The sequence below is a fragment of the Trachypithecus francoisi genome, unplaced genomic scaffold, assembly GCF_009764315.1.
Source record: "Trachypithecus francoisi isolate TF-2019V2 unplaced genomic scaffold, Tfra_2.0 Lachesis_group6, whole genome shotgun sequence".
Lineage (NCBI taxonomy): Eukaryota > Metazoa > Chordata > Mammalia > Primates > Cercopithecidae > Trachypithecus > Trachypithecus francoisi.
The window spans coordinates 86,884,326-86,910,954 of NW_022681471.1; the positions used below are offsets into that span (position 1 = coordinate 86,884,326).

Sequence of the window (26,629 nt, forward strand, 5' to 3'; positions counted from 1 at the left end):
TCAGAGAAAAAGTGCCAGCAGCCTCCAGCATCACTTTGAAAAATATATATTTACAGGAACAATTCCCCATTCTCTGGGACTCTTTAGAAAAAAAAAAGGTCCATTTTGGGGAAGTAAAACAAACAGTGGAGACGAGTGTAGCACCGTCCCCCAAATCACCAACCCCCAGGTCCCGAGGCCTGGGCTGGGCCAGCGCTAACACGTGAGCCCAGGAGTCTTTTGAACCCACTCTCTTTTGCCTAGAATAGAGACAGGACAGGCTTTATGTCCCCCATTCCTCCCTCCCAACTCCAGGGACATTGAAAGGGTCCTTTGTACCCGCCCGCAGGAAATTGGGGGGCTGGGAGGGAGGGAACTGAAAATACACGTTTGGTATCAAAAATAAACACTTGGAGGGGGGAGGCGGCAGGAAGATTCCCCCCCAAATCCCTTCCTTCCCACCCACCCCACCAAATATAGGAAGAGATGACTCCCTCTCCCCTATTGAAAAGCCCCATTTAAAAATAGATTATACTATCAAAATGGCAGCGGGGGAGAGACAGGGAGACCTGGAGAACTGGCTGGAGGGGCCCCCCAGACGGGGACCACCCCCCAAAAAAACCCTCCATTGGGAGGAAACAGGCAGGACCCCAGGGAGGTTGGCAGATAAAGGAATGGCTTTTCAGGGGGAAGAAGAACAAAAGGGACATTCCTCCCTGGCCAAAGTTGGTTGAAAAAGGATAAGCTGTCTGAGAGAAAGGCTGGGGAGGTGGAAATTTCTATTCCAAGGGTGTGATTCTTCCTTGGCCAAGACTCCCAACCCATTAAATGGTACAAATTCTTCCTGGACCCCTGAGTATGGCCAGGAATAATAAAACAAAACAAACTAACTCTTCTACTCACATTTGAAAATGGAGACAGGGCTCCCTCATCTCCCCAAGGGCAGGCTGAGAAATAAAGAAAGAAAGGTCGTTCTCAAGCCAGACCCCGATTGTCTTGTCTTGGGGAAAAAAGTGGGGAGGTGGGAGAGATGTCCTAACCACCCTAAAAGGTTAGGTCAGGCTCCTCCCAGTGGCCTTCAAAAAATAAATAAATAAACCGCCCCTACCATTGATGTAGGAGACGTGTAATGGCGGCCACTGGGGGACTGACAGAAAACAGAGACGTTGTGGAAGCTGTGTGTTTTCTGTGGAGGAGATAATGAGAATTACTCTTGGGAGTAATTCTTCCCAAGGATCCCCACCCCACCACAATCAGAGCATGAGTCTTTCAGTTGAACTATGTTTCTCCTTGAGATGGCTGGCTGGAGACAGCATGGATGGAGTGACCCCAAAAGGGGTGGTGGTGGTGGTGGTAGTGGTGGTGGTGGTAGTAGTCATGGCTTCTGGGGCCCTGGGGAGAGCACCACGGGGGTCGAGAGGCCATCCACGCTGATGGAAGGGATGTGCACCTGGGCGCTGCCACTGGACGGAAACTGGGGGTAAAAAGAGGGAGAGGTCACAGATGGGGGCCATTCTTGGGTCTCTCACCCTGTCCAAAATGGGGAAAGAGGATCCTACCTGGAAGGAGAGCTTGGCCGGGCTACGGGGCGCAATGGGACTCAGGGTGCTCCAGAAGTGAATGCTGGGAGGCAGCGAGCTGGGTGTCAGCAGCACCGGGGTCTGTGGGGAGAGGGTGGTCGGAGCTCAAGTGAGTAGAGAGTAGATGTGGGATGCTGGAAGGGACTTGGGCCTAGCCCCACCAAAGATTTCCCACTCACACTCCCAAGGTCACTCCCCAAAGTGCACACACCTAGATGGTAACTATGGAGGCTACGCCTACCATCTCTCAAACTCCATAGACACCCCCCACTCCCTATTCCCGAGAGCCCACCCTCAGTTACTGAGACCTCATTGGTCAAGACCACCCACAAGACCCTATCCAAATGCTGCTCTCAAACCTCTCAAGTCACCATCCCAGCAGCTCAGGGTCAACTTCTAACTCATGTCCCACCCGTGAAATCCCATATGCAAACCCCAGACCAAAAAGCCCTGCTCAGGTTCCTTAAGCCACACCCCAACCCAGAAACAGTACCACAGAAAGCCCCTCGGTCCCACCCACAAAAGTCCCCAGTCCTGCCCTTCACTAATCAAACCCTATCCCTCCAGTCCAGCGTCAGCCCAGTCAATCACACTCGAAGGCTCCACCCTCTTCAGGGACAACCACATTCGCCCTCCTCTGATTCCTGTTAGTCACCCGCCACATGCCAGTCCCATTGGGGTTGGCATCCACCCATCCCACCCCTCCGCAGGCACTCACCAATGTATGCGTAGGAAGTAGGGACGGAGTTAGCGCCGGCCCAGGTGCCTGGAGGCCGGAGCCAGTTCCCGATCCTGGGGTCCGTTCGGGTCCTGGCCCACCTAGCAGGCTCGGGCTGAGTGGAAGCTCTAGGTCCCGGGGCTTCCGGCCCTTCTGCGGCTGGGAGATCTCAGGGCTGGAAGCCGCGTGGCCGCCTGCCTGCCCTGCGGTGTCCATAACAACCGCGGGCAGCCGGGCTGGCACGCCCTCCTGTGGAGGGACTTCTGGCTCGGCCTTGGTAGTTTCCGGCACAAACCCTCTCTCCCCGGCAACTTCCAACTCTTCCTTGGGCCCTTCCACTTTCACTTCTGGGGGCAAAGCCCGGCCCAAACCTGGCTCCACATTCAGCTCTTCCGATTTCAGGTTTGGGGCCTCGGGCGGGGTCAGGATGACCTGGGAGAGGAGCAGGTACAAAGAGGGTAAGGATTGTTGGGGCCAAAGGATTCTCCTGTGGGTACCCCCAGTACCAAGTGATTTCCCCGGGAAAGTGGCACTCGGTACTGGGGGCAAGACTACACATCAGAGCAGGTTCTCCAACAGGACATAGGACTTCATCAAGGAAGTAGGGCTTCCTCTGGGGCAAGTCCTCCTACGGGACAGGCGACTTGGGGTAAGACAACCTGAAGCAGGTAGGAATCTGAGGGATACCATCCTCATTCATTAAAACATTAGTTCTCAAAAACTTACCTTCCTCTGAACCAGCAACATCTGCCTCATTTGGTAACAAGTTAAAAATACAAATTATTGGGCTCCTCCCCAGCCCCACATATTCAGAAACTCTGGGGGTGTGCCCGGCAATCTGTGGTTTAACAAGCCCTACAGGTGATTCTGATGAGCGCTAGAGTGTGAGAACTAGTGCATTAAACAAATATATTTCAGGCACCTACATGTTCGGCAGCTACTAACTGTAGCACAGTATTCTCCCCTTTCTGTCTCAGGATTTGTGTAGCTCTCTGCCCCACCCCTCCTTCTAAGAGGATGTCTGGTTCTTCCTTCCACCATTATCTCCTTTAACAGGAGCACTATGTCTCTTCTACCAGCCTCCCTCATCATCCGGGGATTACACATCCCTCCTCTTTACTGCCTCCTCTTACTGAATTTCTATATTCCAGTCCTTACCTGCAGAGGCAAGCCAGCCTCCTCAGCCTCCAGGCAGGCCTCCAAGGGGCTTGGACTGGTGCTCCTGCTCCCCGAGGGGGGTGCTGCTGCTCCTGCAGGAGCTGCATTGGGGAGCACCACAGCAGGCCGAGGATGAGGGGGTGGCTGTGGCTGCAGAGACTGGATGGTGAAGGTGGAATAGAGGCCCGAGCGCATGTACTCGTTCCGGCTGCTGCGTGCCAAACCACCCGGGCCTGCCATTCCTGCACCCTTGGGTGTGCCTGGCTTTCCAGAGGCAGTGTCCCCTGGGGTGGCATGTACAGCAGCAGGGGCCACATTTGGCATGGCGGAGGTAACAGACACCTCTGGCTGGGGCGGGCAGTCCTCAGTGGAGCACCCTGCGACCTCAGGATAGGACACAAACTTGTAGACGAACTTCTGGCCGCTCACCTTGCGGATGATGTTCTAGAAAGGGAGGAGAGGAACAGAGGGCCTTAGAGGAAAGGGGCAGGCTGGAGGCAGGGTGTGTGTATGTGGGGGTGGAGTGGTGTTTCTCTTATCCTAGTGGCCCTCTTCCCACTTGCCCCTCTCTGGCTTTCCTGTCTCTCCTCTGTAAGTTCCCCTCTCAGCCTATCAGCCCATTTGCTCTCCCCCTAGATTCCCCTTATCTATATCCCTCCCCAGTTCCTCCCCTTTCTCTCTTCTCTCCACAACAATTCTTTCTTTAAGCCCCTTCCCATCCACCCCTTTCCAAGCCTCCCTCTGTCACTCTCCAGGTCCATCTATCTGATTTTCCCACCCCCTCCACACTGTGGCTCCTCTTCACAATGGGGCCCGTGAAGGGAAGGTAGTAGGTGTGGGAGCAAGTCTTCTTGGCTCCAAGAAGCAGGGGTTCACAGGGCCAGGCCTTATGGGTGACTGTCAGGACAGTTTTGGAGACTAGCAAATGCAATAAGACAAGAAAATGAAGTAACTGGTATAAATGTTGGAAGAAAGTAAATTAATATAGATGGATGGGGTGATGAATTATTAATACAGAGGATTATTTGAAGCTAATGACACAGAAGTGGAACAGGGCAAGGTCACTGCAGAGGAGAGGGTGAGGAGGCCTCATTATTAATACCACTGTGGAGGTTGAAGCTAAAGCGGTAAGAAAATGAAGTAACTAACAGCAATTAGACAAGAATATTAAAAATACTGGTATAAATATTGGGAGAGGGCCTATATCAAGGCTGGCTTGGTGGGTCACAGAGCATGTTTGGGGTTTTTCAGGTCTGGTGGGTCTCAGAGATGACCTAGTGTTCCCAGAGGGCAGAGTGAGGGAGCCTCATTACTAATATTGTTCTGGAGGGTTGAGCTCAAGGAATAAAATATGAAAATGGAATAAATGCCATAAACTATGAAGGGTGTGCAGCATAGGTCCAGGGCTGTTCTGGAGGGCACGGGCAAGAGGAGTGTGGGAGCACTAGGGCATTCTGTGGAAGTCTTAGTGCTGGTCAGATATGTCACAGGGTGGGCCTGTGTTTCTCAAAAGAGGAACAAAAAGGGATATTCATGAATATTGTTTGGGAAGTTTCAGCAGAAGGAATAAGAAAATGAAATAACTTAGCCGGGTGCGGTGGCTCAAGCCTGTAATCCCAGCACTTTGGGAGGCCGAGACGGGCGGATCATGAGGTCAGGAGATCGAGACCATCCTGGCGAACACGGTGAAACCCCGTATCTACTAAAAAATACAAAAAACTAGCCGGGCGAGGTGGTGGGTGCCTGTAGTCTCAGCTGCTCGGGAGGCTGAGGCGGGAGAATGGAGTAAACCCGGGAGGCGGAGCTTGCAGTGAGCTGAGATCTGGCCACTGCACTCCAGCCTGGGCGACAGAGCAAGACTCCGTCTCAAAAAAAAAAAAAAAAAAAAAGAAAATGAAATAACTTGTATAAATATTGGGGGGAGGGGAAACCCAGCAGTGGCCTGGGGGTCTGAGAGGGCAGAATGGGGGAAATTTTAAATTTTAGCTGTAGGAATAAGATAATGAAAACAATTGATATAAATATTGGGGTATTGGGGTAGACCAGTGCTGCTCTGGGAATTTAAGAAGATAGGGTGTGGAAGTTGGTACTAAACATGTAGTTGCAGAGGTTTTAGCTTAAGGAATAAGAGAAGAAAATAATTGGTTAAAAATGTTGGGGTCCCAGAGGACAAAGTAAGCAAAAGTTGGTATAATACCGTCAGGGAGGTTTTGATTCTAGGAATATGAAATATTCTGGAATAAGAGAAGACTATGAAATAACTAGGGAAGCCCAGCACTGGTCTAGGGCTTCCAGAGGACAGAATGAGGACCAGCCATTATTAACCATGTTTTCAAAATGTTGGCTATACGAATATGACACGAAAATGAAATATGCATGGCAGGGCAGAATCACTTTGGGGAATCTCAGAGTGGGAGTAGGAGTCAGTATCAATAATGCAATGATGGTTTTTGCCAAAGCAGTAAGACAAGAAAGTAGGTGAGATAGTGCTTAGGGGCCCAATACTGGCCTGACGGTGCCAATGGATGGGTTAAAAACTGATAAATTTTAACATTGTTTTCAAAGTCATAGCTATGGCAATTAAAACAAAATAAAATCTCTGATATAAATGTTAGGGGGGGTCCCAGCCCTGGTCTGAGAGACTGTACCTTGTCATAGTAGTACCGCAAGGCCCGGCTGAGCTTGTCGTAATTCATGTTGGTCTTGTTCTTGCGTAGCCCCCACAGCCGGGCCACCTCCTCTGCATCCACCAGCTTGAATTCACCACCATCCCGTGAAGTCCAGGAGATGATGTGGCCATTGCCTTGCTCTCTCAGCAGCTGCAGCAGAAACTGCCACAGCGTCACAGATGGGTCCATCGCTGGGGGAGTGCTCACGCCATCCAGGGGTACCTGGAGAGCAAACAGCTGAGTTGAGAGGCCGTGGACATAGGAGGGGCAGAGGTCAACGGGAGGAGGATTCCTTTTTTTGTCATCTTTTCTCCATCTCTGTCCTCAAACCCTACCATCATTCCCTAAACATTCCCAGACTAACTTCTAGCTCTCCAGTCTAGCTTGGGATGCTCCCTGTGATGGGATACAACTCGTGGGTATCTTAGGATGGTGTGAATGTATTTTGCATGTGGGACAAATGTGAATCTGTGGCGATCAGAGGGCAGACTGTGGTAGGCCAAATGATGCCACCCCTGCTCCACATCCTAATCCTTGGAACCTGTATGTTATTTATACTACATAGCAGAAAAGAACTTTGCAGATGAAATTAAGGTTACAAACCTTAAGACAGGGAGATTATTTCTGGATTATTTGATTAAATTCAATCTAATCATATGAGCTCTGAAAAGCAGATGATGAAGAAAGAAATGTACCTCAGAGATGTGATGACAGAAGAGGCAGGGGAGATTCAAAATGTGAGAGGGACTCAACCTGCCATTGTTGGCTTTGAAGATGAAGGAAGGGGGCTCAGAGCCAAGGATTGTGGGCAGCCTCTTAAAGCTGGGAATGGCCATCAGCTGACAGACACTAAAGAAACAGGGACTTCAGTCCTACGACCTCAAGGAATTGGATTCTGCCAACAACTTGAATGAGCAGGAAATGGATTTTCCCCTAGAGCCTCCAGAAGGAACACAACCCTGTCAATACCTTGATTTCAGCCCACTGAGACCAGTGTGGGACTTCTGACCTATAACAATTTTTTTTTTCTGTGGACTCTCAAAATTCTCCTCAGGTCAACAGGTATAACAGGTATAAATATAACTCATTATTTAAAAAAAAAATTTTTTTTTTTTTTTTTTGAGACAGAGTCTCGCTCTGTCGCCCAGGCTGGAGTGCAGTGATGCCATTTCGGCTCACTGCAAGCTCCGCCTCCCAGGTTCACGCCATTCTCCTGCCTCAGCCTCCCGAGTAGCTGGGACTACAGGCGCCCGTCATCACGCCTGGCTAATTTTTTTGTATTTTTAGTAGAGACGGGGTTTCACCGTGTTAGGCAGGATGGTCTCGAACTCCCAACCTTGTGATCCACCCGCCTTGGCCTCCCAAAGTGCTGGGATTACAGGCGTGAGCCACTGCACCCAGCCACAAATATGTGTTTTAAGCAGCTAAATTTGTGATAACTTATTACAGCAAGAATAGAAAATTAGTTCCATCCCCCTATTTGAGCATTATCTGTATCTTCTACCATATAAATGTTAAGTTTTTCAGGTTTTTTTTGCCAGAGCCTTGCAAAGGCTGCTCACTCCACGTGGGGCTTCTTCTTCTGCCTAGCAGTCTTCTCATCTTTCAAGTCCACCTTGAAGGTCCTTTCCTTTATGAAGCCGTCCTAAAACTGAACGCCTGATCTCTCTGTCCTGTTACTATCCCTGAATGTTCTCTTGTTCTTTTTTTTTTTTTTTTGAGATGGAGTCTCTCTCTGTTGCCCAGGCTGGAGTGCAGCGTAGTGGCACAATCTTGACTCACTGCAACCTCTGCCTCCCAGGTTCAAGTGATTCTCGTGCCTCAGCTTCCCGCATAGCTGGGATTACAGGTACCCACCACCACGCCCGGCTAATTATTGTATTTTTAGTAGAGACATGGTTTCACCATGTTGGCCAGGCTGGTCTTGAACTCCTGACCTCAAGTGATCCACCCACCTCCCACCTTGGCCTTCCAAAGTGCTGGGATTACAGGCGCGAGACACCACGTTCGGCCCTGAATGTTCTCTTTCTCGATGACAGCAATAATTAACATCTATTGAGAGCTTAATACACATCAGGCACTGTTCTAAGCAGAGGCAATATGACCTGCTGGACAACTGCCCGGGCACTAGGGCCAGACTGCCAGTGTTTGAATCCTGGTTCTGCCACTTATTAGCTGTGTGACTCTGTGCATATTCTTTTTCTTTTTTTTAGAAATGGGGTCTCACTACATTGCCCAGGCTGTTCTTGAACTCCCAGGCTCAAGCAATCCTCTCTCCCTGGCCTCCTAAAGTGCTAGGATTATAGGCATGAGGCACACGCTTGGCTGATATTCTTTAACCTCTTTGTACCTCAATTTTTCATATGTAAAACAGGGATAATGATATGCCCATTGCTAAAATGGGGATAACAATACCTAGTTCATAGAGATATTGTATAGATTAAATATTATATGCCTGAGGTATATGATAAGCTCTAAATATTAGTTTCTGATTTGTTCATAGTCCTTATCTGCTATTCCAAAATCCAAAATGCTCTAAAAGCAGAAAGCTTCTTATACCTCTTTTGGCAGCAAAACCTGATTTGAAATGAAACAAGGCCCTTTCTGGTCTTTATTGATTCTCACTTAGTGTGAGAGTGTTCATACATTTTGCTGCATAAATATGAACACAGCCGATTGCAGAGCTTACTAAGGGGTGTTATGTAACATCGTATATGCATCATGTTACCTTTCTGAAATCTGAAGAAATAGAAATTCTGAAACGCCTCTGGCACCAGGGGTTTTGGGTAAGGGCATATACACCTGTACTGTTATATTTTTTTTATGGGCTTTGACTCATTTATCCCTTATTACGCCTCTGAGAAGCAGGTAGTCTTACTGTCATTAATTTATAAATGAAGCAGTGGAGGCACAAATGTCTACGTACCTTCCACAGTCCACAAGTGGCAGAGCCAGCATTTGGAGCCAGGCAGTCAGGTTCCAGTTGGCTAAGCATTTCACCATTAGACTAAATGGCCCCTCACACCAACTGCTCCCTCTTAGCATGTCCCTTAAAGAACAGGATCCTCCCTGTCACCCCATTAGTGCTTTCTTTCCTGAGAGCAAACTGGAAATAAACATGAGCTTCCTGTTCAATTATACAAGTCACAAAGCCATGAAGTGTCCGATTAGAGAGTCCTGTCACCAGAGACCTCACTGAATTTGTTTTGCAGGCAGGCTTGTTTCAAAAGCCCAAAGAGTTCAGAGTGACTCCTGGTGGCAAAGACAGGCAATTTTACCAGTTCCTCTTTCAGCTGCAACAGAACCTATCAGCTGAGTGAAAGGTCACGGTGGGCTTCCAGATTCAATAGCACATACGGCTTTGTATTTTGTCATTTCTCCCATTTGACCCCTCATAAGAGTTCTAGCAATCTGCCTTGCTTGGATATGTTTACTTCTTTCCATTTCCTTCACTTAGCAAGCTTTTGGTGAGTGGGCCAGGTGCTGCGGATACAGCCGAGAACGAAACAGACAACAATCCCTGCTCCAGAGGAGCTCACATCTTAGCAGGGAAGGCAGGTGAGAAACAAGGCAAACATGTACAAGAGTGCGTTGAATGGTGGGAAGGGTTATGGGAAAAGAAATCAGGCAGGGGAGAGTTGTTACTTTCACATGGAGAGTCAGGGGAGAGTAGTCACCAAGGAGGGGACAACTGGGCAGAGACCTGAAGGAGTGAAGGAACTGGGCTCGTGAGTATCTGAGAGCAGCGAGCCAGGTGGAAGCGGCAGCCAGTGTGAAGGGCCCAAGGCTGGAGACTGGTAGGTGACATGGGGAGAGGAGGCCGGCATGGGTTGGGGGGAGAGCAGGGAGGCAGCGGGAGAGGTGAACAGAGTGACGGGGGCCAGACTGAGCCAGGCTTTTTCGGGCGTTGTCAGGACGTTGAGTGAGACAGGAGCCACGAGAGGGTTGTGAACAGAGGGATGACAGGCTGTGACTGAGATTTTAACAGGATCCCCCTGGCGGTTGTGAGGAGAATAGACTATCGGGGCTGAAGAGGCCACTGCGGTAGACGATGGTGGTAGCAGTGGGGCTGGCGAGAGGTGGCTGGGTTCTGGAGAAAGCCTGAACACAGAATAGGACTTGCTGACAGATAGCATGCCTGGGGGAGGTGAGAGAAGGGTCCAGGGTGAGTCTAGGTTTGTGGCCTAATTACCCACAAGGACAGCATTGTGGTCAGCTGAGGTGGGAGCCTGGCAAGAGAGTAAGTTTTGAGGGGGGTCACGCCAGTTTTGGAGATAGTCAGTTTCAGAGGCCTGTCAGACACCTACGGGTATGCTATGAATACATTTTAATAATTTGAAAATGCAAGCCAGGCATACGATGCTTACCATGTGCTGCACACTCTTTGAATCATTTAACTCACTGAATCCTCAAACCACCATTAAAGGGTGGGGATTATCATTTCCTCCATTTTCCACATGAGGCAATGGAGGTACAGAGAAGTAACCTGCCCAAGTCACACAGCTGGAAGTCGGCAGAGCCGGAATTCAAAACATAAGTGGTATGGCTCTAGTGAGCAATCCTAGCCACCTTACACCACCAGTTCTCCATGAAGAGAAACAAAGAAGGGTAAGATCCTAGAGAGTGACAGGAATGCTGTTTTACACAGGGTGTGCAAGGAGTTCCTCCCCAAGGAAGGGACACCTGGCCTGAAGGAGGGGAGGTAGCAAGCCAGGCTGCCCTCTGTGGGGGAGGGCCTCCAGGCGGAGTGAACGGCGTGTACAAAGGCTCTGAGGTAGCCACCCTGAACTATCTACCGTTCCGAGACAGTTCCAACCTCTGAGGGTAAGCACGGGCTGCTCTCCCCTCAGGGGAGCTCTTCCCTCACTTCATGGACTCAATGACACAATCATCGCGTTCCAGGAAGAATTCATTCTTCCTCTGCGTGATCAAAGGTGCCAAATAACCTGCCTGCTCTTGCAAATCTGTTCTTTCTGGGTCTTCAGCCTTATGTTCCTCTGCCCCTGTTCTGGCCATTCTGGCTCAAGGTTACCTTGGGCAAGTTACTCAGCCTCTCTGTGCCTGTTTCCTCATCTGTAAAATGGGGATGGATATTTTACTCTCAAAGTCAAATATTCTCAAAAGTACACGTACCCTCCAAGGCTTCTGTGAGGATTAAATGTGTCAATTCTGTAAAATACTTCTGTAAAAGACTTAAGGAGGGATTGACTTTTTTTTTTTTTTTTTTTACAAGTACCATTGTTAGGACTTCTTTTTTATACATGTGCCTTTGTATAGCATATTCCAAGCACCATAGTGTAACAATGAATCTTTACTGAAATAACACTACCCAGGTACAACAAAATCAAATCACTCTTAGAAACATCTTTTACGCCTGTGCCTTTAGGAGAGTGTATTATACACACCACAGTGGTTATTTTTATTTATTTATTTTTTTCAGAGACAGGGATCTCACTATGTTGCCCAGGCTGGCCTGGAACTCCTGGGCTCAAGTAATCCTCCCACCTCAGCCTCTGTGCCCAGTTACACACCACAGTTTTGTGAACACATTCTTTCAATGCAACAATACAGTCCTTATTCACATATACAACTAGCACTCTTAGAAACAGCTTTCATACCTGTGCCTTCACAGAGCATATTACATACCTCAGTCTTGTGAACACATCCTTTTGAAAAGGAGGAAAATCCTTATTCATATGTAAACTGGCATTCTTAGAAACGTCTTTGATACATGTATCTTTTTGTACTGCATTCCAGGCACCACTGTGTGGTAAACATCCTTTGGGGGTTGGTGTTTGAACAAAAAAGTGCCTCTGATGTGTGGTAGATACTCCACAGCTATTAGCTATTAGCTAGTGTGTCATCCTTCTCCCCCTGCCCCTGCAATCCTATCTTATGTATCACCTCGACCTGCACTATCTGGCTCCAGTCACCTGTGTGACCTCACCTTCTGCCCCTCCCCGCACTCTGCTCCAGCCACATTGGCCACCTTGATGTTCCTTGAACATGGCAGGCACCATCGCACCTCAGGGCCTTTGCACTGGCACTTCCTTCTGCCTGCTATGCTCTTCCCCTAGACATTAAGGCTCCCTCCCTCTTCACCGTGAGGCCCTAATTCAAGAGTCATCTTCCCTGTGCCTAAGATTTCAACCACTCCCCAATACTCGATTCCTACCTGCCCTATTTCATTATTTCTTCTCAGCATTTGTCTACTATGCTAATTAACTTATTTATTTTGTTCACATAGTCTGTCTCCCCAACTTTGTTTTTTTTTTTTTTTTTTTTGAGACAGAGTCTCACTCTGTCACCCAGGCTGGAGTGCAGTGGTGCAATCTTGGCTCACTGCAACCTCTGCCTCCTGGGTTCAAGCAATTCTCCTGCCTCAGCCTCCCAAGTAACTGGGATAACAGGCACACGCCACCATGCCCAGCTAATTTTTTGTATTTTAGTAGAGACGGGGTTTCACCGTGATGCCCAGGCTGGTCTCGAACTCCTGAGCCCAGGCAATCCGCCCACCTCGGCCTCCCAAAGTGCTAGGATTACAGGCGTGAACCACTGCACCCGGCCTCCCCAACTTTAATAAATGTCTGCTCCACAAGCACAGATATTTCGGCCTGTTTCGTTCCTTGCCATATTCCAGCACCTAGAAGAGTGCCTGGTACTCACGAGGGGCTCAGTAAAGGTTGGTTGCATGAACAGTCCCAACTAACTAGCTCTCATATCCCTTCTTCTTCCCCATCTGACCCCTATGCTGGTGTCTGAAATTATCTTTTTCCCATTTATTCATGGGATAAATTCTTAGTGAGCATCTGCTGTTTACCTGGTTCATTTTCAGTTGCTGGAGACAGAGTAGTGAATGAGGAGACAAAAACTGAGTCCTCATGGGACTCACATTCTAATGTGGAGAGAGACAACAACCCACACAGTGTGTCAGACAGTGATAAAGGGCAACGAGACAAAGCAGGGACCTGGCTTGAGCCCTGCTGGGTGTGCAGCTTCAGATGGCCAGGGAGGGGTTGACTTTTTTTGTTTTTACAAGTAGCATGTTAGGAACTTCTTCTTTATACATGTGCCTTCGTATAGTATATTCCAAGCACCATGGTGTGACAATCAATCTTTACTGAAATAACACTACCCAGGTACAACAAAATCAAATCACTCTTAGAAAAATCTTTTATGCCTGTGCCTTTAGAAGAGTGTATTACACACACCACAGTGGTTATTTTTTGGTTTTTATTCAGAGACAGGGATCTCGCTATATTGCCCAGGCTGGCCTGGAACTCCTGGGCTCAAGCGATCCTCCCACCTCGGCCTCCAGAGTAGTTGGGACTATAGGTGCACACCCGTGCCCAGTACACACCACAGTTTTGTGAACACATTCTTTCAATGCAACAACACAGTCCTTATTCACATATACAACTAGCACTCTTAGAAACAGCTTTTATACGTGTAACTTTGCAGAGCATATTACATACCTCAGTCTTGTGAACACATCCTTTTGAAAAGGAGGAAAATCCTTACTCATATATAAACTGGCATTCTTAGAAACATCTTTGATACATGTATCTTTTTATACTGCATTCCACACACCACAGTGTGGTAAACATCCTTTGGGGGTTGGTATTTGAACAGAGTGCTGAAAGGAACCATGCAGAGATCTGGGGGTGGTGTTCAAGGCACAAAGAACAGCCAATGCAAAGGCCCTGAGGCTGGCCCATGCCTGCTATGTTTGAGGAGCTGTGTGGTGGAGCCAGTGTGGTTGGAGCACAGTAAGGGGGTGGGAAGGTATAGGCGGTAATGCTAGAAAGGTTACTTGTTTCACCTTTAATTCACAGGTAATATTTATTTACACTGGAGGGGATTCTAGTTCTGATCCCCCATTTCACAAATGAAGAAAAAGGCACAGAGAGGAAGTGGTTAAATCACACATCGAAGGTCACACAGCTGCTGGGATTGGGGGGTGGGTGGGTGCTGAGAGAAGGTGGGGAATGAAGACCACTCTGCAGGCAGAGGGAACAGCAAGAACAAAAGCTTGGAGGTGGGAACTAATTTGGTTTTTAAGGACTGAGGCCTCACGTGGGGTGGGATGGGGTCTAAGAGGGGAGCCTCAAAAATTATCCTGTGTCCTGAGTACTTCCTGGGCCACCTTTGAGTAAGGAATTTAACCTCCCTATGGCCCAGCTCGCTCACTACCTATCTCATGGGGTTGTGGTGAGGATTAAAGGAACTCATTCATATGAAACACTCTGCCTGATACACAGCAGGTGCTCAATAAACGCTAGCTCCTACTGGCATTACTATCATCACTGGTGCTAATGTATTCACTTATTGTAGTGAGGCAGAACGTCTTTGTGGTTACTAGTGTGATCAGGCTGACCCACTATTAAGAGGTGAGGGACAGGCAAGGCCATACACTGCTACACAAGGAAAAGAGGATCAGCACGTTCTCTTCTGGGAAGGGGAAAAAAAAGAAGGAAATTGAAAGTACACGGCCGACCTTCCCCCAATTACAAAGCCCTGGACTCACGGGAGGGTATGCGGGGGACTGTGCAAGCATACAGGGGTGTGGGGAAGGAAGGCCAATCAACAGATCCACTGCAAAGGGAGGGGTGATGAGGCTCATCACCTGAGGGGAAGGGGAGCAGAAAACCTTACAGACTCCTGCACCACAGTGAAGGGAGAGAAAAGCCATCACACAGACTGATTCAAAGCAGAGAGGGAAAAGGCTATGGACTGAGCTACTGAAAATAGGGAGATATAAAGCACTAAACTGACCCACTATTAAAAATAAGAGAGAACCCCAAGGGCTAGAGTGACAATCTACGAAAAAGAGAGGGCAGATAGGGCAATGGACTGATAGCTACAGGGACGTGAATCCAAACATGAAGACTGATCCACTATAAAATGGTGGTGGTGGTGGGGGCGGGGGGAGGTGGTTCTGAAAAAAGCCATGGACTGATGCATTGGGGGAATGGAGGAGGCAGGAATACAAACTCAGGTAGACTCACTGTTAAAGAGGGATGCGGAGGGGTGCGGCGCCACGGATTGATTTCGCTACAATGTACAGGAGGGGTGGAATAAACAAGGCCACGGACGGGTCTTCTGAAAGTTGAGGCTAGGAGAAATCCAAACACTCAGATACACCTACTATTAAGGGGGCTGAACACTGTCACAGGCTGGCTCCCTATAAGTGGGGGTGGGTGGGGGGCGGGTGGGGGTAGGGGGAAAGCCTATGGACGAGTCCACCCTAAGTTGGCGTGGGGAAAAACATAAGCACGCAGACCGATCCATTACACAACGGGAGGGGGAGGTTAGGCCACGGTCAGATCCACTACAAGGGACGAAGGGCTTGAGCAATGCCACACGCAGGTCCACCAGCCGTGGTGGTGGCGGTGGGGAGTCGAACACCAGCAGGCCACCGGCCAAGCCACATCCTTTGCGCGGGGGCGGGAAGGATACGTGGGGTCACGGACCGGGCCCTCCACCCTCCAGGCCCAGAGCTCACCTGTGTGTAGCGTGGCGGTGGCGTTGGCAATGTTAGCAGCTCCGGGGGGCGGGGGCTCCATACGCGGCCCCACCGCCCCCCAGGCCTGGGTTCCGAGGCGGCGGTGGCGGTGGCGGTGGCGGTGGCGGCGGCGGCAGCACCTAGAAGCCGCCCCTGCGTTTCCCTACAGCTCACGTGGGCCCGGGGAGGAGGAGCCCAGTGTCCCGCCGCTCGCTGATTGGCCAAAGCGCTATTAATCGGCCGCAAGGCCTCGGGGGGTTGGGGGACGGGCCCTTCCCCACAGAGCTGTGCCGTGATTGGCCTAAGGGGAAATTATGGAACGCTCACGGTCCCTGGAGTCCCGAGGAGGCGCGTTCGGCCTTCCCGGTGCTCTATGCCGATTGGCTCAAGGACTGACGGACTGTGAGCAACTGCCGAGGTTCGGGGCGTGTGTGTAGGGGGCGGGGGGCTGCCTCACACTGATTGGCTTACATGGGATTGATGGAAGACAGCCTCCAAGGACGGGGGTGGGTAGCCCTGTTTTTCTCTGATTGGCGGATGACGGACTCCTAGACCCCTGCCAAAACACCAAGGGGGTGGTGCCGCACGCCACGCTGCTCAGCGGAAGCAGGACTTGTATAGAAATGGGCGTAGCAGCCGGCGGGAGTGGGTCGGGCTGGGCTCCGCGTAGGCGGGCAGGGCAATTCTATGGTTAGAGAAGACCATAGAGCTGGGTAGAAGACGAATTTAGAACACAGCGGAGGTAGGGCAGGATGGCTGTCAGGCACACGAAGGAGCATTGAGTGGCAGAAGCGAAATGCCTTCAGGGGGCAGGGTTGAACTGTGGCCAGAGTTAAAAAGGGGAGGAACCTGGCTCTGCGTTGATTGGCGGAGGCTGGACTCAACCTAGAATAGGGGCCGGACTAGGGAGAGCGGGATCCAGCTCCGTGCCTATTGGAAGCTGGAACCACTTACAATAGCAGGGGCTAGGAAGGTAGGGCTGAGACGGATTTAGGGTAACGACTGGGTGTGTGAAAGGATAAACCTTAGGGCCCTCATTCCCTTTTGGAACGAACAAACCTCCACCATGAATTGGCCCATTCTCTATGGCAATTCAAAGGGTGGTGTCAAGGAAAAGGAATGGAAGGGTGAGGTGGGGGCCCAGGTTGCCAAAATGACAGGAGAGAGGGCAGTGCACAAAGTCAACTGGCAAATGCTGCCAGGCAACAGGCTGGAGGCAGGACTGTTGGGGCATCTTAGAGGTTCCACAGAGAGACTGGATCTCTGGGTCTCTCAGTAACTTTGTGCCCTAGGAACAGGCCCCCGTGGCAACCAGCAGGGTTTATGGGGAAAAAGAAGGGCCATGTGACTCAAAGGCATTCAGGCTCTTTAATGTCTGAGGATGGGGGGAAGAAGTCAATGGTGAGGCTTCTCTGGGAAATTCTGCAGGCCTTGTAGTTCTCTAAGCCCCTGAAAAAGAGGACAGAAGAGACTGAACAAAGATTGAGTCTGGGTTACGCCCCCAGGCTTGCTCTGACCTCCCTCCCTTGACTCCACTTTAAAGGGAAAGATGGTCCTTCTCTTCTTTCGCTCTCTCCCTTCTTCAGGTCACCACCCTAAACACAGAGTCTGGTAGTGGGGTGAGCTGCTCTCACCTCTAGCAACATGTGGATATGGGCTTTGATATTCATGGAGTCCTTGGTGAGGCTGTTGCTGAGCCTAGAGAAAAGAAACAAAGGGCAAAATGGGCCCCACTTATGAGTATGAGGAGGACCCTTCCTTATCACTTCAAGATCTACTTATATCTCGGATGATTTCCACCTGGCTCACTCCTATGCAGAAGTGCCAAGCCACCATCTGGTTTTCACTGATTCAAAGATTATTAAATGCCTACTGTATGCCAGGCGATTTTAGGCACTGGGGAGATAGCAGCAAACACAACAAACAAAACTCCTGGCCTGATGGACTTCAAATTCTTGTAAAGAGAGACAGACAAAAAAACTGATGGAATAAAAGATGTGTCAGATGGTTCTAACTACAATAAAAAAATTTTAAAATAAGAGAATAAGGAGTACGGGATTGGGGGGCTGCAATTTTAAATAAAGGGCTCAGGGATGGCTTCACTGAGAAGCACTTGAGTAAAGAGACTTAAAGACAGTGAATTTTGAGTAGGGTGGCTATATGGAGGATGTGTTCCACACACAAGGGGCAGCAAACACAAAGGCACTGAGGTGGGTGTGTGCCTGGCATGTTTGAGGTGTAGCCAAGAGGCCACTCTGGCTGAAGGAGAATAAGTGAAGGGGGAACGTAAGAGGTGAGGTCAGAGAGGTAATGAGGGAGGCAGACTGTGTGAAGCTTACAAGGCCATGGTAAGGACCCTGGCTTTGACCTTAAGTGAGATGGGAGCCAAGGGAAGGTTGTGGCAGAGGAAGGAGGTTGAATTACATGAACCAGTCAGTTGACTCCTTTTCTCTAAGCCAGTTTGGATCAGATCTCACCCAAAAGAATCCTAAATGATATAAAGGGTCAAGGAAGGCCTTTCTGAAGAATGAAGAATGAGAAGGAACCGAAGAATGCCTAATGGTTAAGCAGTAGGAAAGTCTTTTCCACAAAAAGGCCAAGAGGCAACAAAGAGGTTTGTTGAGAGGCAGTGAGGTCAGAGCGTTAGAAATTAAGTGAGTGGTGAGGGAAAGTGGCGTAAGACAAGGTCCAAGAGGTGTAGGAGGAGATTAGATCAGGCAGGGTGTTGATATAATGATAAGGAATGTGGATTTTATTGTGCTGTCAATGTAGGAGTCAGTTTGAGGGGTAAATGAAACTAAATACTGTTGGAAAAGTAGAGAGCAATAAGACAGGATGTTAAATTGGAAAAACAAGTAGTATGAACCCATGTATATACCAATATCTCCCACGTTTTTATTTCTAGCCCAGAACTCTCTTTAACTTGACTAGGAGTTTTAATGACATCTTCTAAAACTCCACTTCAGTGTTTAATAAGTACCTCATACTTAACAGGTTCCAGACTAAACTCCTGACCTTCCCCTCCAAATCTACTCCTCCCCTATCTTCTCCATCTCAGATAATGGCAATTCCATCCTTCCAGCTGCTCAGCCAAAAATCTGGACTCCTCTCTCTCTCACACTTCACATCCAGTCAGCCATTCTTCTTAAAATCACGACTGTTCCATTGCAGGTAATGCTTCTGATCTCCATGATATGCTTTCTCCATAGCACTGTCAACATCTGACATTCTACATCATTCATTTATTGTTTGTCTCCCCTGACTAGAATGTCAGCCGTATGAGGGCAGATTTTGGTCTTTTTTGTTTCCTGCTCTATCCCCAGGGACCAGAACAATGTGGGGGCACAGAGCAGGCACCCAACGTATGCTGAATTAATAAGTGATTACTCCATTCAAAGGAACCTGAAGTTGGTTGAGTGTATGTTTAGGGACAGGAAATACATGAAGTATGGGTGTTGTTGCCAGAGAGCAAGAATACTTTCAAGAATATTCTGGGGGTAATGCTTAAAGAACGGAAGAATGAACCTGATCAGCTCCTAAGGGACACTTTGAACATCAAAAAAGAGAACAAAATTAGTTAATGGTATCAGCTTAGCTTATGAAAACCTATGAGTTCAACACTTTAAAAGGGAGAAAAATAGAGTTCACCAAATGCTAGCTGTAACACAAAACGGATGTTTATCACTACTGATTTTTATTTGCTATGTGGAGAAGCAAATTACTACTGATTTAGTATGTAAGGCACTGTGAATAGTCATATAGTTATGCTGTTTCTTCTTCTTTTATTTTTTTGAGACGGAGTCTCACTCTGTCGCCCAGGCTGGAGTGCACTGGCGTGATCTCAGCTCACTGCAACCTCCACCCTCTGAGTTCAAGTGATTCTCCTACCTCAGCCTCCCGAGTAGCTAGGATTACACGCATCTGCCATCGCTCCTGGCTAATTTTTTGTATTTTAGTAGGGACAGGGTTTCACCACCTTGGTCAGGCTGGTCTTGAACTCCTGACCTCGTGATCCGCCCGCCTCAGCCTCCCAAAGTGCTGGGATTATAGGCGTGAGCCACCGTGCCCAGCCTTTATGCTGTTTCTTCTATAATTACATGTCTATTCATGAGATATGGATGTGTACTCCTTTCTGTGTCACCAGGAAAGAATATACAGAGATTTCATCCTTTCTACTTCCCAAACAAAGAAATATACTAAGAACAGGAAGAACTGACACTTTTGATCACATGGAATGACCAGAAAGTTAGTTCAAAGTATATCCCATGTAACCAAATATTTTAAAGAGGAGAGCCAGCTACATAGACTCAAATCTTCACCTCTTAGAAAAATCAAACTTCTAGACAGTCCTACTAATTACAATAAAGCAGTAAGAGTCAACCATATTTTTCATCACACTAATAGACCAGGTCAGTATATCAAAAAGACCAGGCAAGGGAGGCAGGCACTGACAATTTAAATACTTCATTTTGGGGAAGTACGTGGAGTCTCAAAAAAATTAAAATCTATTTGATAGGCTCAGAAATCCTGTGACATAACAAGGAAAGCCTTCTTATACAAACTGGACTTTAGCTGGGCATGGTAGCTCACACCTGCAATCCCAGCACTTTGGGAGACTGAGGTGGGCGGATCACCTGAGGTCGGAGTTTGAGACCAGCCTGGCCAACAAGGCAAAACCCTGTCTCTACTAAAAATACAAAAATTAGCCGGGAGTGGTGGTGGGTGCCTGTAGTCCCAGCAAGTTGGGAGGCTGAGGCAGGAGAATCCCTTAAGCCCAGGAGGCAGAGGTTGCAGTGAGCCAAGATCGCACCATTGCACTCCAGCCTGGGCGACAAGAGCAAAATTCCTTCTCAAAAACAAACAAACTGGACTTGGTCTAAATGACCATCAGTTCAGAATTGTGTTGACCATGAAAGCAGGCCATTTAATTAAACTATATGCTAATTTGTCTGAACACCAAGAATCAGAAATCTCAGCAGGTCTGAGGTTCTTTGGGTCCACTAACACCTGCTAGTCCTTCCCATGACTGGAAAGGTTTGAAAAGAAAAAATTACTGAAACCCTAAGGGAGGCAACTCTGGAAAAAATGAATGTAGGAAGACATAAATGTAACCAACAAAGAAGTTTAGATCAATTGTATTCACACTTGTGAGATGTTGTTAATCTAAGTGTATTTCTCAGTGCCCCCATGCTCATTCCATTGAAACCAAGGTCACCTCTCTTGGTAGTTTCTCTAGCATGCCAGGCACACTATTCCTCTTGCCAGGAATGCTCTTCCCCAGATAGCCCCATGGCTTCTTCACTCAGTCAAATGATTCAAATGTCCCTTCCTCTGGGAGGCCTTCCCTAGCTACATTTCAAATCTCTCATCTATGCTCCTAACTGCCCTTCCCTGCACAAAACCATAAATCAAGCTTGTCCAACCCTCAACCAGTGGGCCACATGCGGTCCAGGATGGCTGTGAATGCAGCCCAACACAAATTCATAAACTTCTTAAAACACTATGTGATTTTTTTGCAACTTTTTTTTTTTTTTTAGCTCATCAGCTATCATTAGCATTAGTGTATTTTATGTATGGCCCAAGACAAATCTTCTCCCAATGTGGCCCACGGAAGCCAAAAGATTGGACACTCCTGCCTTAAACTCAACTGGAGCCCACACTTTCTCTCCCCATCACCACCAACACATATCTGCTTCAATAACCACTTTAATTTGCATCCAGCATACCCTTTCAAATTATTTCAACAAACATAAAGCCAGGCAGAGCGGTGCGCCTATAGTCCCAGTTACTTGGCAGGCTGAAGCAAGGGGATTGCTTGAGCCCAGGAGTTTGAGGACGTAGTATGCTATGATCGCAGCTGTAAACAGTCACTGCTTTCCAGCCTGGGCAACACAGCGAGACACCATCTCTTAAAAACAAAAACAGAGTGTCTACTATATGTTTGTACTACTCTAGTCACCTGGGGTATAAACCAAATCTCCCCCTTTGTAAAACTTACATTCTAATTGGAGGAGACAATATGAGAAAGCAAGAAATTACATAGTAAATATTAGGGGGTGATAAGTGTTAGGGAAAAAAAGTAGACGGAGGAGAATCAAGCATGCCAGGGGCTATGATTTTAAAGTTAGGTTACAGAGGGCCTCATCGAGGAAGTGACATTTAAGCGAGATGAGTGAGGAGAAAGGAAGCCATGTAGGTACTGGGGAAAAGGGCAGTGCAGGCAGAGAGAACAGCTACGGCAATTGCCCTGGGGTGGGATCATTCTTGGGGTGCTGAAAGAAGCATGTGAAGGTCAGTGTGGCAGGAACACAGTGAATGAATAGTAAAATTAGCAGGAAGTGAAATCACAGGTAACTAGTTTTCTTGTTACCAATTCTAACAGGCTGAGACCTCATGGATCTGGTCATAATTGTATTTATGTATAACAGTATAGTCCTTCTAGATTGTAAGCCTTCAAGGAACTTTTCTGTCTTGTTCACTGCTGCATTCCACTGCTAAGCACAGTGCCTGGCATACAGAAGATTCCCAATAAATGTCTGCATGAATGAACGATACAAAGATCATTTTTTGAATGCTTATTATATGCTATACATGGGCTTTGCAACCACATTTCTTCAGCCCCAGCTCTGAGGAGGAAGGGAGATGAGTCCTTAAGTATCATTCTAGGCAGCCATGGGGAAAGGGAGAAGAGTGTTGGAAATGGTGGTGTTTTTACACACTATCCTCATGGAATGGACTTACTCTGTGAGGAGAGAGCTCTTACGATCAATGAACTTGAGAGCTTCTGCCAGTGTCAACTCCAGGAAAAAACCATATCCCAGGGCCACATAGATGCGTGAAGTATCTGGGCTGAGAAAAGAGAGGTTAGAGGAAGTGCGGGGGAAGTCCTTATCACTGTTTAGCAGAGTTTATGTTTTGCTCCCCACCCTTCCCCAAATGAGGCTCTGGGAAGGCAGGGATTTTGTCCTATTTTATTCACTGTCACATCCCCAGCACCTAGCTTATATCCTACTGGGATATAAAACCTTGTATAGTGCCTGGTACATAGAAGATACTCAAAAAAAATATGTTGCATGAGGGAAGGGGTAAGCTGAACCCTGTGGGCTCAGAGGGGCGGGTAGATACTCACACCACTGTGTCAACGAAGAAGTTACAGCCCAAATCCACCTGCATATATAACTCCGAGTGCTTAGCTTCCTGTGGGGCCAGGGAAAAAGAGGTAGGGGTCAGTGGTGAACTCTTAGGTCAGGTGACAGGTTTGGCTCTGGAGTCTCTCTTCCCATTTCCCTCCCTTGCCCACACACACCAAAAAAATGATGCCCAACCCCATAGTCTTTACCTGGAGTCGCTCAATGACATTTCTCAGTTGAAGGTATTTGGCCAGCTGCTCATATACCTTATCTCGATGGTCCAGCACCTTTCTGATGGGATGAAAGTACAATGGTGACCAATAGGCAGCCCCATTCCTCCTAGTATACCTCATATCATGACCCTCTGAGACTAAAAAGCTGAAAAGGCTTTTTAGTGTACAAGTTAATTTTGGGCTCTGGGTCAGACTGCCTGGGTTTGGATCTGGGCTCTGTCCTTTATAGATGTGTGACTTTGGCAAGTAAGTAACCTGTTTGGGACTCGGTTTCCCCATTTATAAAATACAGATGACAGTATTACCTTGTAGAGTCGTTAGGATTAAATGAGCATTTACTCAAAGCATCTAGAATAATGCCTACCAAATGGTAAACTCTCTATATACGTATCAGCTATTATTACTATTACTACACTCCCAATACTGAACTCCAATCATAATGTCCCATCCTCACCCTAGAAAAATCCTCCATCCCTTTTAGGACGCTCATAGTCCTAGTTCTGAACACCTTACTTCTTGCTTAGATTAACAAAAATTGCAATAATATTTCTTCATACTTATTGAACCTCTACTATGTTTCAGGCATCCATGCTACTAAATTATTTACAAAGATGGGACATATGAAAAACTCAAAACCACTGCATGGGGAAGGTTCCGGAAAACTCCCCATTTCACAGAAAAGTTTATAGGGCACAGAAAGGCGAGGTATGACGTATTCACAAGGATGAAGAATGGCCGAGCCAGGATTCGAACCTAAGAACTGTGGTTCCAGAAAACAAGCCCTAATCCGTCAAACATCGGCGGCCGCGCATGCGCTGACACGCCCCCTGCTATGAATGCCACGTCCCAGCCAAACTGCACCCGGGATATCATCCCCACTTCACGCTCCAAGGAGCGCGGGGCCGGACTCTGAACGCCTCGCCCACCAATCCAAAGGTTGGCCCTAACTCTGAACGCCCCACCCACCACGTGGAATGTTCCAAACGCCCCGCCCCCCGCACTGTCACTCACCGCAAGTCACGCTGCAGCACGTCACTGATGAAGGTCTCGTAGCGCAGTACTTTCTCCCCGGTGGCCTCCACCGCCCGCCGCTTAGGGGGCGTCGCCATGATGGGCTCCTGGGGAGTGGGGAGGGGGAAGACCATGTTGACCGCTCCAGTTTGGCCTCACACACAGTTCATCTCTACCCTCTCAACGCTGGGAATCGACTTGTCCGGCTCAAGCTGGGGGTTCAGCCTTCCGCCCCTCCCAACTCGGGGACCCGGCCACCCAGGGACACCCAAGCGCGGCCTTTACCTCAGGGCCGCCAGCAGTAAGAACGGTTGGTAGGAACCGCGGCTTCCGGGTGGCGCGGGTGAATGACGTAAGTGGCAAGCGCGCTGGCCAACCAAATAGCCAGCTGGGGAGGGGCGGGCCTGAGTGGAAGAAGACGGGCCAAAGGGGAGAAGAGAAGGGCGGGGCTTCACGGAATCCGAGGAGATCAAAGATGACTAGGGCGTGGGAGCAGGCCATCTGGCACTAAACCGGCCAATGGGGGACTGCAAAAGCGGCGCGTGGAGCCTATGGAGACCGTGCGTCGCTGGTGAGGGTGGGATTTAATGGGATTTGGCGGTTCTAAGTTAGGCGCGACGCACAGGTGGGGGTAGTGAAGGAAGAGGAGAGGAAGTGAAGAGTTTAATATTTAAAAGGACCTAAGAATTGACTATGGTTCTGGTCTATAAGGAAGATCCCGTGTGATCTGTCGGCTTGGGTATTGATTTGTCATACGGGAGCTTTGGGTTTCACTCCTGGCAATGGGACTGAGTATGAGCACTTAAAAGGTTTTAAACAGAGACAGATTTTCTAAAATTCATCTTTGATAACTCCAGCTGTGTATCCGCAACCTATAACTGAGGCTCAAGCGGAAATTGACAACGCACTATATCTAATCACCTCGTTGATAGGCAAATGGAGAGGGTGGCTGAAGTCCTCTGCAGAATATTGGCCATCTTGTAGTTAGGCATAGTTCCCATGTTTTTATTTAAATGGTAAGGTTTTTGTGAATTTATTCTTATGCACTAGAGTGACTGAGTGAATTTGTTTTTCAGGTTAGATTTTTTTTTTTTAATTATACTTTAAGTTCTAGGGTACATGCGCACAACGTGCAGGTTTGTTACATATGTATACATGTGCCATGTTGGTGTGCTGCACCATTAACTCATTAGGTATATCTCCTAATGCTATCCCTCCCCCCTCCCCCCTCCCAACAATAGGCCCGATGTGTGATGTTACCCTTCCTGTGTCCAAGTGATCTCATTGTTCAGTTCCCACCTATGAGTGAGAACATGCAGTGTTTGGTTTTCTGTTCTTGTGATAGTTTGCTGAAAATGATGGTTTCCAGCTGCATCCATGTCCCTACAAAGGACACGAACTCATCCTTTTTTATGGCTGCATAGTTATTCCATGGTGTATATGTGCCACATTTTCTAATCCAGTCTGTCACTGAAATGCCTTAAATTCAGGTTAGATTTTCAAACAAGAACTTATAACCCAGCAAGAATGGGCCTTTGCCTGGAGAAGAATCCAGACCATGGGATGAATCCCCAAATGCTATTTCAATCTATAGAGCTTAGAGCACCCACCCCTACCAAGGAAGTCTTCCCAGATAATTTGTGTTTCATATGTAAAAGCAAGTTTTTTTTTCAAATGCTGAAAACCCAAGCAAGTTAAGCCTTTCTTTTCTTTTCTTTTCTTTCTCTTTCCCTTTCTTTCTTTCCTTTCTTTCTTCTTTCTTTCTTTCTTTTTCTTTTCTTTCTTTCTCTCTCTTCTTTCTTTCTTTCTTTCTTTTCTTTTTTCTTTTCCTTCCTTCCTTTTCTTTCTTCTTCTTTTTTTTTTTTTGACAGAGTCTTTGTCCCCTAGGCTGGAGTGCAGTGGTATGACCATGACTCACTGCAGCCTCAACCTCCCAGGCTCAAGTGATCCTCCCACCTCAGCCTCCCAAGTAGCTGGGACTACTGGCATACACCACCATGCCCATCTAAGTTTTTAAAAAATTTTTGTAGAGACAAAGTCTCACTATGTTGCCCAGGCTGGTCTGAAACTCCTAGGCTTGAGTGATTTGCCCGCCTCGGCCTCCCAAAATGCCAGGATTATAGGCATGAGTCAGCACACTTGGCAAAGTTAAGCTTTTCTTTGCCCTTAGAATGAGATAATTGTAAAATGAAAACATTGAGACTAATTTTTTTTGTCTGTAAATCTCATGTTACATATAGTTTAAATTACATTGAGTGTGATTGGAATAGATATTAGGTAGACAAATATTATCTAGTTAATCTATACCTACCACTTTCCTGTGAAAAGAGAGAAAAGAAGACACTTATATTTATTTAACAGAGAACACAGTTCTGATGGGCTGGAGATGAGTCTATGTAAGTTTATTAACTTACATTTCACAAAAAAGCATTTTTTACTTAAAAATATATTTCCAACTTTATTTTTACATTTCAAACCTACAGAAAAGTTGACAGTGAACACTCATATACCTTGCACTTAGGTTCGCCAATTGTTTTATTTTGAATTTTTAAAATTTGTTTAGAGGCAGAGTCTTGCTCTCTTGCCTAGTCTAGAGTGCAGTGGTGTGATCTTGGCTCACTGCAACCTCCGCCACTGGGCTCAAGC

At 47.8% G+C, this 26,629-nt stretch overlaps 2 protein-coding genes across 4 annotated transcripts; both read right to left on the reverse strand.

The window, feature by feature from the left end:
- Positions 1-30: 30 nt before the first annotated feature.
- Positions 31-15,801, reverse strand: ELK1 (ETS transcription factor ELK1). Of its 2 annotated transcripts, XM_033201865.1 has the most exons (7): positions 15,610-15,800; positions 15,113-15,219; positions 6,084-6,326; positions 3,436-3,879; positions 2,278-2,709; positions 1,539-1,640; positions 31-1,453 (listed from the first exon to the last, which is right to left on the reverse strand). In XM_033201865.1, exons 1-7 carry the CDS (start codon positions 15,668-15,670, stop codon positions 1,355-1,357), a joined length of 1,488 nt encoding a protein of 495 aa, XP_033057756.1. In that variant the 5' UTR covers positions 15,671-15,800; the 3' UTR covers positions 31-1,354. The 2 variants fall into 2 exon arrangements, with proteins under 2 accessions (XP_033057756.1, XP_033057757.1); XM_033201866.1 differs by lacking the exon at positions 15,113-15,219 and having other exon boundaries at positions 15,610-15,801.
- Positions 15,802-16,958: 1,157 nt separating this feature from the next.
- Positions 16,959-24,400, reverse strand: UXT (ubiquitously expressed prefoldin like chaperone). 2 transcript variants are annotated; one of them, XM_033201868.1, is made up of 7 exons: positions 24,269-24,400; positions 23,984-24,090; positions 22,949-23,030; positions 22,739-22,806; positions 22,351-22,458; positions 17,244-17,307; positions 16,959-17,058 (listed from the first exon to the last, which is right to left on the reverse strand). In XM_033201868.1, the coding sequence occupies exons 2-7, from the start codon at positions 24,079-24,081 to the stop codon at positions 17,005-17,007; spliced, it is 474 nt and encodes a 157-aa protein (XP_033057759.1). In that variant the 5' UTR covers positions 24,082-24,090; positions 24,269-24,400; the 3' UTR covers positions 16,959-17,004. The 2 variants fall into 2 exon arrangements, with proteins under 2 accessions (XP_033057759.1, XP_033057760.1); XM_033201869.1 differs by having other exon boundaries at positions 23,984-24,359.
- Between the last annotated feature and the right edge of the window lie 2,229 nt (positions 24,401-26,629).

Bases quoted from the DNA above. Each gene is read 5' to 3' on its own strand.
- ELK1 (XM_033201865.1), bottom strand. From the start codon at position 15,670: ATGGAGCCCCCGCCCCCCGGAGCTGCTAACATTGCCAACGCCACCGCC. The intron at 15,220-15,609 runs GTGAGCTCTGGG...GATTTCTCCTAG, and splicing joins CACCGCCACGCTACACACAG to CCTCAACTTTCAGAAGACCC. The intron at 2,710-3,435 runs GTAAGGACTGGA...CTCCTCTCCCAG, and splicing joins AGGCTGGCTTGCCTCTGCAG to GTCATCCTGACCCCGCCCGA.
- UXT (XM_033201869.1), bottom strand. From the start codon at position 24,117: ATGGTCTTCCCCCTCCCCACTCCCCAGGAGCCCATCATGGCGACGCCC. The intron at 17,308-22,350 runs GTAAGTCCATTC...TCTTTTCTCTAG, and splicing joins AAGAGCTCTCTCCTCACAGA to GCTCAGCAACAGCCTCACCA. The intron at 17,059-17,243 runs GTGAGAGCAGCT...CCTCTTTTTCAG, and splicing joins ATATCCACATGTTGCTAGAG to GGGCTTAGAGAACTACAAGG.